The sequence below is a fragment of the Tasmannia lanceolata genome, unplaced genomic scaffold (assembly GCF_043159265.1).
Source record: "Tasmannia lanceolata isolate RefF3 unplaced genomic scaffold, GAP_Taslan_0.1 ptg000037l, whole genome shotgun sequence".
Lineage (NCBI taxonomy): Eukaryota > Viridiplantae > Streptophyta > Magnoliopsida > Canellales > Winteraceae > Tasmannia > Tasmannia lanceolata.
This window is the reverse complement of record NW_027518714.1, coordinates 60,835,589-60,852,301: the sequence shown is the minus strand read 5'-3', so window position 1 is coordinate 60,852,301 and position 16,713 is coordinate 60,835,589. Positions and strand designations below refer to the sequence as shown.

The following is a 16,713-nucleotide window of genomic DNA, read 5'->3' as shown; positions in this document are numbered from 1 at the left end:
CTATACAGTTCTCTTTTTTAACTATCCTATATTACATGATTGATTTCTTTTTATATCTATAGATTCTATACAAGATGTTTGTTGCTTCCCACTAATCTTTTGTTTTGTCGTTTCTTAACGGGAAATTGTATAAGTAATCTTCAGGAAAAGATAAACCAAAGGGAGTGGAAATGCAGTCATTTAAAAAAAAAAAACTAATAGAAGGGGCTGGAAATATCAGTTCCTTTACTAGTATTATATAGCTTATAGAATTATAGACAATAAGATATAAAAATCAGAACCCAACATTGTCTCTTAATAAACCCACAAATTAGTAACAACAATAGTTGTTGTTGGGGTTAATGTGGGGAAACCCATGTGGTGGTGGCACCAATACTTGGATAATCTGCCTGGTTGACTACTCCACTCTGTGGGTGCTGTCGAGTTAACTGAATCAACTCGGGCAGTTCCCAATTAAACTTACCTTGCCGAGGAAGCAGACCAGATTTTTTAATTTTAATTTTATTTTCTCTTTTCTAGTCTTTATGGAATTTTCTACTGTTTTATATCTTTAGTTTGGGATTTACTAGGCAATCTCATGGAAAGCAATTTCGCAGGCAGATTTTGTCTTATTCATTTAATTCAGCTAAGGTGGCTTTTCTCTCGTGCAAAAGTCAGCCACGAAATGGCTTTCCACAAAATTGCCAAGCAAATCCCCTTTAGTTTTTCGTGTGATAAAAAATTAATTTAAATTTTATTTTCTTGACCCACTAGTTGACTCACCCAATTCGAGCATAGTTTTTGGAAATGACAATTATGGCCATAAGATTCTTCAGATGGACGGTTGCAAAGTGTTGATTTGGATAAATTAGAGGGACAATTGTGTCCCTCAATTTTGACTCAAGAGGAGGGAGTAATCTTTTCCCAAAGTGAGAGCATTAGGTTCTTACCACTTTTCTTATGACTCTTCTAAACTGTAGTCTTTTTCATATTGTAGATGAATAGATGATGTGGCTTCCTCAATGTGACATAGCTTTTATGAGGGTGTGGAAAAAGGGTGGATGTGAGGAGGAATGCCTGGTCAGACATGGAACTCTTACTCCTTCAAAGGGATTTGAAGCACTTTATGGAAAGATAATGCTTTAGGTTTAAGGGTCCAACTTGAAAGATACATAACAAGTGACCTTGAACTCACTTTCATTCCATCTATATATACGCCAATGTCTCTTTCCATATGCCTTTTTGAAAAACTTTTTGGGAGAGGAAAGATGGTCTACATCCAACTAATACATTTCATGAACCCTAACTTCATGTTTAATTTGCTTTGATAATGTATATTAATGGATACAAAAGTGAATTTTATTGTAAGGGGTGATCGCTGAGGGCTAAATCCTAACAATTAAAATTGGGTCCGACATGGGACCATCACAAGACAACCCAAAAATCAATGCTTGACAGAAACCTAAACAAGGCTTTCTAAGATCAATGGGCTAGGACCATCCGATCAAGATAAGACCAACGGCAATGGACTAGATATGTGTTTGTCGGCCAGTTCAACAGACCCAATCACGTTCACATGGCATAATTTGGGCCAAGGATGATCCATAAGAAAAGATAACATTGGTCATCTTTGTAGCATCTTCTCCCCTTTGGTTGCCCATAACCCTATTGCTTTATTAAATGAGAGAAAGGAAATACAGAATCACTTTCATTCCCATCAGCAAGATGCTTAAAAGCATGCACTTTTTACAACTCTCTCTCTCTCTCTCTCTCTCTCTCTCTCTCTCACACACACACACACACATTAAGGCCATGTCTTTTTTCTTTTTTGGTAGGTAAGCTGGGGTTTGGCGGGGACCCCTACCGGTTTGTGAGAATTTATATGATGAAGGGCCATATAAACACTTACTCATCATCCCATCCTTGATATTCGATCCTACAGCAACTCCTCAAAAAAGTGATCCTGCAGCAGCTCACTTTTGGGGAGCTGCAGTAGGATCAAATATCAAGAATGGTATTTCTATCGTACCACCTTTATGTGTTTATACAGCCCTTCATCGTATAATTTCTCCCGGTTTATTAAATGAAAAGAAAGCTGATACATTTAAGTATGAAAATCACCATCCCTATCCTTGAGACACAATAGATAGGAAAAACAAAGGATTCAAATGATCCAAATATACTAGGGACCTATGAGCAGACCGATGGTGAAGAAACAGATTTCAAGCTTATCGAGTTCAATTTCTTGCTATCTTTCATGAATGATTTGGGAAGATAGCTTGAATGGACTTAAAGACCCAAATGTTCCAGGACGTCTATCATCTTCTGACTCAACTTCCTGATTCTCTGGCTCTTCCTCAAGTTCTGTTGATTTTTTTTCAATGTTGTGTCCTTTGTTTATATTGGTTTTGTCCTCTCTTTTGACCCTCTGGTAAGGGTGAATCCTCATTAGGAATGGGAGAGTACTTTCATCTCACCTCCTGCCACGCTTCATCCTCTGAGTTGCCATCTTCAGAAGAGTAGTTGACAACGGAATCCTGAGGTCACTCTTTGCTTGTTCTTTGGCTGATCTGATAGGTGGGAGGAGAGATTTGAGACGGCACCAATGAGTTGAGGGTGAAATGTGACTATAAAAATCAGGAAAATGTCAATCAGATTTTGAGCATGGATAGTTTTTTCAGGCTTTTCTTGCCTTCTCGCTCAGTCCCTCTCGTATCTATGCCTCTTCCACTCCCAGTGTCCCTCACAATTAGATAAGCTAATAATCCAGGAAAAAGAATTCATGGTAGCCAAACGTGCCCTAACTCTCAACATCACGCAGCTTTGGGGTGGCATACTTTAGTAATCTTGGGAAGGCAACGACTGAGGTATTGATGATATCAATGTGCTTAAGGCGGTTTATCTTTCTAGAGAGCTTACTACTAGCTAAACAGCTTAGAATTCAACAAAGAATTCACCAAGGCCATGTTAGGGAATATTAGTTTGCCAAGTGGTTAGAAAGGGGTAGAAAGAGTGGGGGAGACAGAGAATTGAGAGGTAAGGAGTGAGGAAATGGTGCTAAGTGGCTGAAAAACAGTATAGTTTTTCTTTTCCTGTTTTTCAGCCAGCTCTCCCCCTCTTCACCCTCCTTGCCCCTATTCCACCACCCGATAAACTAATATTCCATGGAAAAAATATTCCCTGGCAGCTAAACATGACCTAACTGTAACTAGCTTTCATTGTCCAGTGTCCCACTTGTGTCATACATCTTGAACAAAATGAACAAAAGCTTTGAATTTAGAGACTAATGATAACTGATAAATTGATAATCATTGTCAGGGGAATACTATTACTGACCTCATGACCTGCTTATTATGGAAAAAAACAACAGCATACTTGAGGATCAAAGCTCCTCGCCGAAGTAGGAACGGCACCAGAAAATCATCAATCAGATCTAAACAAAATAACATTCACAGACAGACAAAACAACATTGCCCAATTGCTAATAAAAATTGACAAATTAAAATTTCGAGAACCCAATGTACAGTGCTCCACCAAAGCAATGACCTACCAAGGCATCCCTACTCATATGAGCTCTGGATTTCATAACCCATCTACGTTCAAGCGATAATAAACATAGATTCAATTCAGCAACAACAGAAACCAACATATTTTTTCCTCCACAGTCAAAGAAATCGAATGCACATATACGAATACCGGGAACAATATATAAGACTGCTGAAAATGCTTGATGACTGGCTTGAAAACTTCAGAATCACTAGTGAATGTAGCAACAGCTAAGCCCATGCCTCTGATTATTGGAATTTAGGGGTGCAAACTATGGTCAATGTGACCGTTCATCCCATGGCTCAATTGCCTCAAAAAGTGCCACATAGCAAGGCTAATCTTACAATTGAAACCATTGGTAAAACAAATGTTTCACTTCTTTAGTTCTTTGCAAGCTGCAATGGGAAGGTTAGCTCACCTGCTCTCCAATCAGATCAAGACCAACAACTAGGAAAGTGATTCCCTGGAACAAAAGAAAGTAGAAATGGATCCCTTGGGCAGATAATAAGCTCCTAGCAGATGCCGTTAACAGAATAAATGATAAAGCAAGTTCTTTCCTGTACAAACGATTAATCCTTTTCTTCCCAGTTTTCTTGGTTATCTCCAATTTGTTCAAGTCGTCGAGGCCCGACTCTGATGAGGACCTTAAAAGACCTATGTTTTCTTCTTGAAACTCGGATTCCCTTTCAACAATGGCAACCAAGTCTGCCTCAGATGACCTTCCTAGCTTCTTTGTAACTATCCACTCGTAGGAACTCCCAAATTTGAAGAGGCCTGATATCATGGCATTGAATTTGGTCACGGACATTGTATTCTCAAATAGAAGGTAGGGAACAATAAATGGGAAAGACCTAGGCGCCGGAAGGATATTCAAGATGGACATGATTCCAGGCACATAACATACAACCCAAGCTGGTAACTGAGCTTCTGGAAGGAACATGGTCATTGGGAGGATAATGCAGAAGAGAGTGAATGAATAAAAAGGCAAGACGAGCTTTCGTAAGAGGAAGAAAAGAAAAATCAAATTCGCCTTCTTGGGAAAACCCACCTGCAATAAGCAGGAAAAAATCAATTTGAGAAAAAAAAATCTAGGGAATAAAAATGTTACTTACATCAGCACTAAATATAAAAATAAATCATGGAAACTCTATATACCTTAGTTGTCAACTCATTTCCAATTCGGATGAACTTTCTGGAATGTTCCGTTCCGATAAGGAAACCAGAACAGATACCTGTACTTGAACATACTGGCATGAGTTCCTGATATTCCGGTTCATCCGGTTTGATCCAGTCTGTTCCACTAAACATTTTTTACATTTTTACCATTTTCCTAGAAATTTTAGACACTGCTTATTCATTTGAAAACCCATCTCCAGTCAAATGTGGGCATGTAACAACAACAAATACCTTTCTTTACATGGATTATATAGATCATGCTTGCATTATATTGATTTTAGATAGATGTTAACATAATATTAATAATCGATAGGTCTAATAAAATATGTAGTTATTTTTTTGCATTGTAATTGCATTATATTGATTTTAAGTAGATGTTAACATGATATTAATAAGTGATAGATCAGATAAAATATGTAGTCACCTTTTGCTTTAATTTACTTCCACTATTGTTCTTCTCATCATTTTCTATTTTTTGTTCTAATATTAGAAGACAACTTCTTAAAACTTTTGCCATGTCTTTTCTGAAACGGAACACCAAAACAAACAGAACACCGAATGTTCCATTACAGAACAAAAACTGAATGCCCATCCGAATGGAATTGACAACTAAGCCATAAACCAAAAGATGGTAGCTATACTAGGATAATAATAAGCCATATACCCTCACCTTTGAACGAAGAATGTCAAAAAAGCACAAGCGAAACAATTGCATAGGACCTGAATGCCATCGGTGTTGTTGCTTCTTGTAAGCTTCATAGGACTCCGGGAGTTCACAAAGGCACTACAAAAATTAGGGTATTAATAGGATTATAAAAATCGAGCTTCAGATTAAGAAACAATGAAACATTAATCATAGAGGATAACAGAATATTGGTGTATAAACGAACCTTTACATCATTGAGATATATGAATTTCCATCCACAAAGGTGAGCACGAACAGCAATGTCCATGTCCTCTACAGTGGTTCTTTCCAACCAGCCACCAGATTCCTCAAGAGCTTTGATCCTCCATACACCAGCAGTGCCGTTGAAACCAAAGAAATTGAGGAATATGCCATTCACTTGCTGTTCCACCTCAAAGTGAAAGGATAGATTTATATTCTGCAACCTTGTAAGCAAATTCTCATCCTTGTTTACAAAGGACCACCTCGTTTGGACCAAGCCCAGATCATCATTCCCCTTTGGGGAAAAAAAAGGGAAAAACAACAGTAAGTCAGGAATATAATTACATGGACTATACCTAAGATGCGGACCTTATAGAAGAATGAATGAATGAATGTGTGCGCGCGCACGTGTGTTTGTGTGGGCGTGTGTGTGCGATGGTGGTGGTGGGGGGGGGGGGGGGGGGGGGGGGGGGTTGCTAGGACCATCACAGAAGGCATTTAGCGGGCTGGCTATTGCATGAGAGAGCAGCCACTTCAGATGAATTAAATGAATAAGACAAAATCTATTGAAAAGTGAGCTTATGTGGCTGCTCTCTCATGTAACAGTCGGCCCACGAAATGCCTTCTGTTATGGTCCCTAGCTAATCCATATATATATATATATATATGAGATTTTATATGGTGTAAGGCCTTACAACAATACGGTAGGGGTAACGCCCTTGATATTTGATCCAACAGCAGCTCACTTTTTGAGCTTTTTGAGGAGCTACTGTTGGATCAAATGTCAAGGGTGGTACTTCCACCGTACAAAGGCCTTATTGTTGTAAGGCCTTACACATATAATCTCTCTCTCTCTCTCTCTCTCTCTCTCTCTCTCTCTCTCTCTATATATATATATATATATATATATATATATATATATATATATATATATATATATATATGAGGCGGGGGCCACAATTTTGTGTGCAGTTGCACAGATAAGCTATCTGTGCATGGCTGCACAAACCATGGGGGGGCCACATTTTTGGGGGGATCCAAAGCATTCATTTGGAAGGACCTTCCATGGATAGGGTGTACCAAAAATCAGCCCTTTGGATCATCCTAACCCTGCCATTTGTGGAGGGAAAAAATGGGCAGAAACAGTGTCTGTCCATTTTCCCCTCCAACTTTGATTGGGTTAGGATGATCCTATATGGCTGATTTTTGGGCCACCAAAAAGCAGCATGCGCATAAGATGAGTGTAGCGGAGATGCGAATGCTTAGATGGATGTGCGGACACACAAGGTTAGATAGAATTAAAAATGAAGATATTCGTAAAAAGGTGGGGGTGGCTCCAATCGAGGAGAAGATGAGAGAGCACCGCTTAAGATGGTTTGGACATATCCAACGTAGGCCTTTGGATGCTCCAGTGAGAAGAGGTGACTCGTGCCAAATTGAGGGAGTAAAAAGAGGTAGGGGTGGACCGAAAATAACATGGGTAGAAACAGTGAGGAAAGACTTGATAGCTAGGAACTTAACAGAGAACATAACCTTGGATAGGATAGAATGGAAGAAAATGATCCACGTAGAAGAACCCAACTAGAACTAGGATTAGAGCCGGGTAGATCCCCTTTACCTTCTTCATGAAATTTTTTTCTAAAGGATTCATTTAGCCGACCCCAACTAGCTTGGGACAAAGGCTTTGTTGAGTTGAGTAGAACCTATCCATGGAAGGGCCTTCCAAATGAATGCTTTGGATCCCCCCAAAAATGTGGCCCCCACTATGGTTTGTGCAGCCATGCACAGATAGCTGTGCAGCTACACACAAACAATTTCCTCTCTCTCTCTCTCTCTCTCTCTCTCTCTCTCTCTCTCTCTCTCTCTATCTATATATATATATATATATATATAGAGAGAGAGAGAGAGAGAGGAAACTTATGGTGAGCTAGCTTGCCCAATCACATGGGGGCCCACTTTGTTAGGATGATCCAAACCATTCATTTGAAAGTCCCTTACATAGATGGGGGGTGTACCAAAAATCAGCTCCATAGGATCATCCTAACCCCTCCATTTGTGGGACAAAAATGGACAGACACAAATCTGCCCCATTTTTGTCCTCCACAAATGAAGGGGTTAGGATGATCCTATGGAGCTGATTTTTGGTACACCCCCTATCTATGATAAGGCCTTGCAAATGAATGGTTTGGATCACTCCCCAAAATGTGGGACCCATGTGATTGGGCAAGCTAGCTCACCATAAGTTTGGTGAAGTTTCCTCATATATATATATATATATATATATATATATATATATATATATATATATATATATATATATATCTGTGTGTGTGTAGCGAAGTGATATATTTGCCCCGTTTTTTTACTTGGGACAGCCCCCTCTAGTGTATTTATGACTACTGTTTTACACTAAAGTGCAAGTAAAGTAAAGGGGGCGAATAAATCATTTCCATATGTGTGTTTGTTGAGAGAGAGAGAGAGATGGTACTCTGTCATTTCATCAAATTAGCTACACAGTGCAGCTCCCATTGGTGGAAACAACGGAAAGAACCCTAAATCGGGGGGAGTCACCTGTGTGCTAGGTGAATCCTTAACTTCACACAAGTCTTACTGTTTCCGCCAAAGGGAGTGGTAGTAGATAACTCAGTACAAGAGTATTAACTGGGGTTTTTTCAAGAAATCTCATGATTTGCAACTCAAGGATACCTTGAAATGAGGAATAGTTTTCTTTAAGAAGTCAGGTGCAGGCTGAAAATCTGCATCGAAAATTGCAACAAACTCATAATCTTTTACATAGTCACAGCTCATAGCAGATTTGAGATTCCCTGCCTTATAACCCGTGCGGATAAGCCTGTGTCTGTACAAGATGTGTACACCCTTTTGCTGCCACTTCTGTACTTCTGCCTTGATTAAGTGTTGCACATTCACATCATCAGAGTCATCCAAAACCTGTATGAGCATTCTATCCCTTGGCCAGTCCTGTATGCACACTGCCGCAATAGATTGCTGGTAAACCTGAGTAACAACAAAATGAAAATTTTCAATTACAAAAGGTTTCCTCAAAAATAAAAAAGAAACAGACTACAGAGGTACTAATATATCCTCAGAAAAGTAATGTTGAAGCATAAAATAAGACAACTTGATCAACACATAAGTATCAAATTCCTTATTATAGGAAATTCATGAAGAAAAAACAAATGCAGTTAGAACAAGCATATTTCATTTTGGGATGCTTTCAGGTGTCTCATTTACATGTTTGAAATACTCTATCATTCGCCCCCAAATACAATAATGAGAGACATCCAAGGATCAGAAAACAAAGTTCCTTCAGACTTACTGCTTTCATTCATTAACTGTTTGAAAGAGTTACAATATTCAAAACTTCCGACACTAGGAAAGAACATCAAGTATATTTCATCTAACCTATTCTAATGAGCACACAGAAAAACATAGAACTGAATACAATAAATGCAGAATTGGAAAAAAGCAATGATCGATATCTAGATCTGTGATTTCACGGTGTTCTACACTCGTCTCATAAACTCACTGATTAGAGGGTTGTTTCCCTACAGTTTTCAATCTTCAGATGAAGTTCTGCTTGTTCCGAAAATTTCAAGGATCTGAAATTCCTTGTAGGCTTGTAACTTCAGCAGTGTACTTTTCAAATCTACAACTTCGCTGAGTTGATCGAAGGTGCTTAAACTGTACATCCTTAAATTTTTGAGAAAGTTGAAAAGTACAGATTTTATGAAATTTTGTGAACTCATGGGAAGATCTTTGATCTGATATGTTGAAGAGAAATTTCAAGTAGTGGCAATATAATTTATCCTACATTATAATAGCAAGCTAGTGACTGTAGGTTCTTTTACGGTCCATAGCATCAACTACTCATCACAATTTGCAACAGAGTAACAGTAGAGGTATGAAAGGATGATGAAGAAACAAAAAATTCTCATTCTTACAAATAGCTGAGTATAGATGAGGATCCTACACACTTAAAACAAGCTGGGAGTGAATTGGCTCACTATGTCTATGGTACTTGAATTATATAGTCCCCTTATTGTCAAGGAGATACTCTTTTAAACAAGGACAGATTAATGCGTCAATCTCCACAATCAAGGAAATCTCAATGATGTTTTTCCACTAGGGTTTTATTGAGAGTATGAAAATGACCACTGCCTTCTTGGATTTATTAATTCTATGTTATGGAAACAGTTTAGTTGTCCTAAACCTTCCTCATTGCTCATGGTTTTTATTCAAATTATTTGGAACGGAACTCCACAATGCAGAAATTAATCTGCTATGATACCAAAATTGACGAAGGAAAAAGATTTCAACAACGCAAGATCTGAACCGAGTGCAATCTCAGCAGAAATTTATCTATATATGCTCAATCTAACAACAAAGTACCCTTAAAAACTCATAGAAATCAAATACTCTGAAATTTCAGCAACAAATAAGAGAGCTTACTGGGATGGTAGCATTACACCACCACAAAGATCTAGTATCACATTCACACCTAAAGTGAAGAAAACCCATAATTACAAATAATTTATACGCATGCGAGCTCGCACACACATCTATAGCCTCCCAAAAAGCTTGTGAGATGTCAGCATCACAACACCATAACATGGAGTCATCACACCAAATAGATCCTGAATATTAGAAATAAAATGGGGAAAAATCATAATCCTTCACAAAGTCCCCAAAAGGTCCATCAAAACATATAAATATATATAAGTCGTAACATGTTAAAAGCTTATTATTAAAAATAAATAAAGACATGTCAAAAGCTTATGTTAGTCTCAAACCATTGGTTTAAGGAGTAATTTCAACTATTAGAACAACCTAAGAAAACCCTAATTTATCTTAGAAATAACTCCAAAACAAAATAAAAAGTCAATTCCCCAAAAAGATAACACCTATCTTTACTCTAAAAGGAAATTTTTCATAACACCGAAAATGGAAATTTTTTATAACGTCCAAAATCTCAGAGGAATCCATCTCGATGAGGTTCATACTTAAACTGACTACTAGGGGTGTTAATAGGGCGTGATTGGGGAACGATCGATCAGAAACTGACTAATAGGGGGTTGTATCCCTTCCATCGGATCCCCTCTCCCCCTCCCCCCCAATCTAAATTAACTTTGTAAACTTTTTGAAACCCCAAGCCCATCTTGAGCTACTTGACATAATAAAAAAAGACATGAATTTAAGGTCTTAGAAACTTTCCAAATTGAGAAAGATACCAAGTTTTGCCCCCAAAAATCACAATTTACAATTTTTCATTAAAGGACCAACAAATTTAAACCTAAATCCCAAAATTAAGTTAAAGATCACTAAGTCAGCTGAAATAACAATGACGAGGACTGCAAAATTATAAACCAAATGGACATGGACTGTACCCACTTAAATCATTTAACTGAATTACAAGAAAATATCCAATATGCCCCTCTCATCTTTCCTTCTCTCCATACATTTCTTTCTTCTTTTGGATCTTGTGCATGAATTATGATGCTCAAATGTGAAACCCTCCCTGTTGAAGGAAACTTACCCCAAGTCTGCATCACCCAAAACTCTAACCCAAAAAACTTGCAACATTAATATGTTACTGCATCGCTTTCGATGTTGTCATATTGATCTCACTTGCCATAATCTTCTAAAAATCTTCATCAGATTGATCACCAAATCTAGGCTCTCCACAACATCTTGCAACATTAATATGTTACTTCATCGCTTTCAATGTCATCATATTGATCTGACTTGCCATAATCTTCTAAAAATCTTCATCAGATTGATCGCCAAATCTAGGCTCTCCACAACATCTTGCTTCATCAACTTCATATGATCATATCCATCCATATCATCTTCTTCAGATGTTTCTGCATTGTAAACTTGATCTTCCAATTCCTTCTCTACTCCAGAGTATACGCTTCCTTAGGTCTCCAACTAGAATGAAGTTGCAGTCCCCCATCACATCCATTCATCAGATAAGATTCAATTTTGATATATTTGTCTCTTATAAGCCCTTCCTAGGCTTGGATTATCCAATCTAGTTCGAATTTCACATCTCTGACATCTTGAAAAAAATGACCAATTTTCTATGCACTTCAGGCATCTCATCCCTCTGCGTTTGTGAAAATCTCATGTCATATTCGCATCCACTCCTCATCAACATAGTGCAAAAATTTCAAGCTTCAGCAATTTTCAATGAGTTTCAATGTAATAAATTAAGCCCTTCTACTTTCTATGATACCAAGTAATGCAGAAATTCATTTGCTGTAGTGCTGTTAATCCAAACTAATGCATGAACAAATATTCCAGCCCAAAATTAGATAGAAACTAAATTATATGTTGCTGCCAAGAAAAATAAGCCACTAACCTTTTTGCAATTAGAAGGTTTCAAAAACTACCAAAAACTCTCTAAATTAACTTTTTATACTTTCCAAAAAGGAAATGATATATTTGCCCCTTTTTCTTACTTGGGACAGCCCCCTCTGGTGTCTAAGAGTATTCATAAATACACTAGAGGGGGGAGCCCCAAGTTTACTAGAAGGGGGGAGTATATCATCGCTTCCCTTGCCAAAAATCTGAAGACATAGTAGTTTCCTAATAAAATTAAAGACACCCATTTGAGGTTTTACAATTTTCCTAAATTTAAAAGGTTCGAAGCTATGATTTGTGGACACAGACATGAGTGTCGCCTGTTGACACGGACACGGAGTGTCAAACACTGCAAACCCCCAAAATTTAGAAACAAGGACACGGCTAAAATAGAAAGTATATACAATAGAACAATAAATATTAGTTAAAGAAGAGCTAAAAAAGAGTTTATAATAAAAGAAGGGCAAATAAATCGACCCCCTATGTCTCTTTCTCTCTCCTCTAGGTTAGAGAGAGAAAGACACACAGGGGGTCGATTTAAGATATATGGGGGTCGATTTATCACTCCCCTAAAAGAAGAGTTAATAATTTAAGAGGTAAACACAACATGCCATAATAAAACAGAAAGTCCCACTTAACAGGGTACAAAAACATGTCCACACACCCACATTAAGTCTAACACTTATAGCAGTACATTTAAAAGTGTCCAAAGTAATTTCGACATGGGTGGACACGCATGTCATGTCGGACACGGCAGGACACGTGAATTCAAAGTGTCGGCTAAATCATAGGTTCGAAGTCGTGCCCCCAAAATCACTATGCACATTTTTCCTTCATATGGCCTACAAAGACCTACTTAAACCCAATGTAAACTATAAATTAAACATTACGAAAAATACACAAATAGTAATGACGAAGTAATGACGAAATGCACGAGTGATGGTGATCATGCATCTCTTCAAGTTTTGGAGTTATGATTTGTTTTGTTTATCCCTGCATCAATTAGGGACAAGCTGTGGTTTCACTTCTTACAATATGAGTCTTGGTAAAACCGTTCATATATATATATATATATATATATATATATATATATATATATATATATATATAGAGAGAGAGAGAGAGAGACGAAAATGATGGTGCGCTTAAGTGGTTATAACGCCTCCCATTGGTTCCTGTATGTAGGACCCAAACATTTAAACGAATGGGAGGCGTTATAACCACTTAAGCACACCAACACTTTTCTCATATATATATATAGAGGAAAGTGTTTCTACTCGGCCGAGTAGAAACACTTTCCTCATATATATATATATATATATATAGAGAGAGAGAGAGAGGAAAACATTGAGCGCACCATTTTTTTTGGTGCGCTTAAGTGGTTATAACGCCTCCCATTGGTTCCTATATGTGGGACCCAAACATTTAAACGAATGGGAGGCGTTATAACCACTTTAGCGCACCAAAAAAATGGTGCGCTCAACGTTTTCCTCTCTCTCTCTCTCTCTCTCTCTCTCTCTCTCTCTCTCTCTCTCTCTCTCTCTCGCGCGCGCGCGCATTTCGTCCTAGAACCCAAACATCCTATGATGATCCAATGAAGCTGATTTTTGGTACACACCCCATCCATGATGGGGCCTTTCAAATGAATGCTTAGGATCACCCCAACAATGTGGGCCCACCCTTGTTTTACGCTAACGTTAGCAGCTAAACCAGTAACCCTTTTCTCATATATATATGGGTCTTGGTAAAGGATTGGACTCAAGGCAACAAACGGACTACATACTCATCTGCTTTGAATGAGTTGTGCAAATGCATATGAATATGCGTGCCTTGCTGTGTCAAGTCAAGCTAAGATGTCATGGTGTGACAACATAGCACGTGAGGCTTGACCATTATTCCCCTTTTATACAGTACCAGATTGATAAGCAATAATTGATTGCCATTTTCATCTTATCTCTAAGATAAACTTTAGCTGTATATTCCTAGTGATTTGTTAGTCTTTTTTATCGATAATGCACTAAATAGGCTGAATGTTTCTTGCCTTAATTGGTAATCACTTCACAGCCACTCAAGTCCCATAATGAAATACAAATTCTTGTTTTTCTCTTTAATTTTCTAGGGAGAAAGATCTCTTTCCTTTGTTTAGGGAGGCATACAAGCAACGCACAGGAATCATATTCTATGGGTAGTCTTTCTTTTTTCAACTCCCAATTTTCAATTCATTATGAAAATAGGAGACTATTGGTCATGTTTGAGGAGTCTTCCACCGCGCTGAATCAAATATGTAGCAATGACAGGAGAGCTCTGATTTGTGGACACGGACACGCGTGTCGCGTGTTGACACTGACACGGAGTGTCGGACACGGCAAACCCCCAACATTTAGAAATGGGTTCACGGCTAAAATAGAAAGTAAATATAATCATAATTTGTTGATATGGATTCGGGTGTCGAATTTCAACACGAATATGAATTTCTAACATGGCAACATCAAAAAATCTAGAAATGGTGACAAGTACATATACATAAAATTATTGATGATTACACAAATACGTGTCCAAACACCCACATTAACTCTAACACTCCTAGCAATACATTTAAAAGTGTCCAAAGGAGTGTCGACACGTGTGGACACATGTCGTGTCGGACATAGGAGGACGTGTGTCGTGTCGGACATGGGAGAACGTGTGTATCAACACTAAATTCAAAGTGTAGGCTAAATTATAGCAGGAGAACTGTTGCATTCCCGGAGGAAATCATTTCCCCACCCCCTATTGAATATTATCCTATGCGGGGATGCATAAATTATAGAGTATGTTTAAGAGAGCAGCGAGAATCTGTAACATAAATAGGTGCCCTCCAGTTGTTTCTTTCTGTTCATATTCTCTCATACCTATCCTATTTCAAGTTTTCATGTTGTTTCACCCTAGGAAAAGTACTTTTAAAACCCCTATGAACCTAAATGCATTCCCAGAAGCAAAGGTCTTTTTTTTTAAATGATTCCCACAAGCAAAGGTCTTAAAGACCCACAATAGTGTCTTCATCACCACTCAAATTAATGATGGTGCCTTTATATAGAAAAAGCAATGATGAACACTGAATGACAAAAAATACAGAATCAAATAATGGTGTTCCATAGATCCAAACCATCCCAACCCCATAACCCTGAATGCAATAATAGATTGCAACACCATGAGAATTGCACTGACATCAAGATCTACATTAAGATGAAATTCAACTTCAACAAGAAATAATGAAGAGAACCCAAGCATCCAGAAGTGATAAGAATTAGAAATTTCAACTGGGTTTTTTCAAGGGCGATACAAATTCTACAAGCAGCAAAAAATGAAAAGCAAAAACCATCAAGTGCGGGGATTGGAAACCTACTTCTGCTTACCTCCCTCTCATTACACATGGGGATCTGCAAAAGCACCATCGGATAATCGTTAGGATTCGAATTCTCAATGTCCTCCCCAAACTCAGCCAAAGGCACGGGCTTTAGCCCACGAAACTTGATCCAGAAACAACCAAACACCAAGAGAATCCGATCCACCGACTGGATCAAGAAAAGAACAATGCACACATTGGCCAAAGCCTGTAATGGTGGCGCAAGGAAATTCGCCCTAACAAATAACCAATTTGCATAGAGAAACTCAATGAGACCGGAGAATTCAGCCGAGGCCGATGAAGGTGGACTAAAATGCCAACCTTTGAAGAACGCAATTAGTTCGAAGAGGAGAAGGATTACGGCTAGGATTGAGAAGGCTTTGATTATGCGGTAAAGACGAGATTCAGATCGATTTGAGTTAGGGTTTGAAGAGGAAATTCTGCGATTCGCAGTGAGGAAGAGGGAGAATGTGGAATTTGTAAGCCAAGCGAGAAATTGAGCGGATTGTTGGAATTTGAGGAGGAATACATAGGATCTTTGACGCGCGTTTCGACTCCGTTCTTTCTCAACCGTTAGATCGGAGGTTCTGCTACTGGGAGATTGGATCTCGACCGTAGACCAGTTAGGGGTTTCAGATTTGTCGAATAATCCTGTTCCTCCTCCTGTTGTTGTTGACCCTAGGGTTTTCTCTCTTTCCCTGTTCCACCATTCCTGGAACTCGTAATTTGGGAGTGGAGGTGACATTTTTTGTGTAAAAAAAAACCCTAGTTTCTGAATTTGAATGGAATGTTTCTCTCTTCTTCTTCTTCTTCTTCTTCTTCTTCTTCGTTTTCTCACACTGTCACCATTATTTCTCTCTCTCTCTCTCTCTCTCTCTCTCTCTCTCTCTCTCTCTATGTACGTACTTGATCCGGTATTGCAGGGATGAATGTGGCTAAAATTAGCTCGAGACTCCTAAATTTAGAGTGCTTTTATTCTCTTCAATTCCTTTCTTTCATGTATAGAGAGAAAGGTTTGTGTCGGAGGGGGAATTTGGAGGATGATGGGGGCTGAAACTCGTTAAATTTGGGGGGGTAAACATTTCAACTAAACAGATTTGGCGAAACCGCCAAATTTAGGGCATTCTGATATTTTATTTGGGAAAATGATTTTTTTCACCCCCTGCAGGATTATGCACCCCACTTTTGAGGTGATTTGACGTCAAAAAGCGCTAAAGTCTGCCACAATTCACGTTACAAGTGGGGCGCATAATCCTACAGAGGCAGCAAAAGTACAAGTGTGGGACCACTTCTTCAATTATCCAAACTGTTCACTGTCTGTCACAAATTCACAATTATGATTTATGGATAGCCCATG

General features: G+C 38.4%; 1 protein-coding gene across 1 annotated transcript; it reads right to left on the bottom strand.

Annotated features, from left to right (window-relative positions):
* Positions 1-3,461: 3,461 nt before the first annotated feature.
* CSLC6 (Cellulose-synthase-like C6) lies at positions 3,462-16,369 on the bottom strand. The gene is made up of 5 exons (XM_077371918.1): positions 15,367-16,369; positions 8,294-8,602; positions 5,592-5,882; positions 5,372-5,485; positions 3,462-4,573 (listed from the first exon to the last, which is right to left on the bottom strand). The coding sequence occupies exons 1-5, from the start codon at positions 16,099-16,101 to the stop codon at positions 3,935-3,937; spliced, it is 2,088 nt and encodes a 695-aa protein (XP_077228033.1). The 5' UTR covers positions 16,102-16,369; the 3' UTR covers positions 3,462-3,934.
* Positions 16,370-16,713: the final 344 nt, after the last annotated feature.

What these genes read in the sequence shown, in the direction of transcription:
- CSLC6 (XM_077371918.1), bottom strand. Translation starts at nt 16,101, where the DNA reads ATGTCACCTCCACTCCCAAATTACGAGTTCCAGGAATGGTGGAACAGG. An exon ending in AAACTATTCCTCATTTCAAG is followed by an intron (nt 5,883 to 8,293) that starts GTATCCTTGAGT and finishes TTTTCCCCAAAG; the next exon opens with GGGAATGATGATCTGGGCTT. An exon ending in TATATCTCAATGATGTAAAG is followed by an intron (nt 5,486 to 5,591) that starts GTTCGTTTATAC and finishes TAATTTTTGTAG; the next exon opens with TGCCTTTGTGAACTCCCGGA.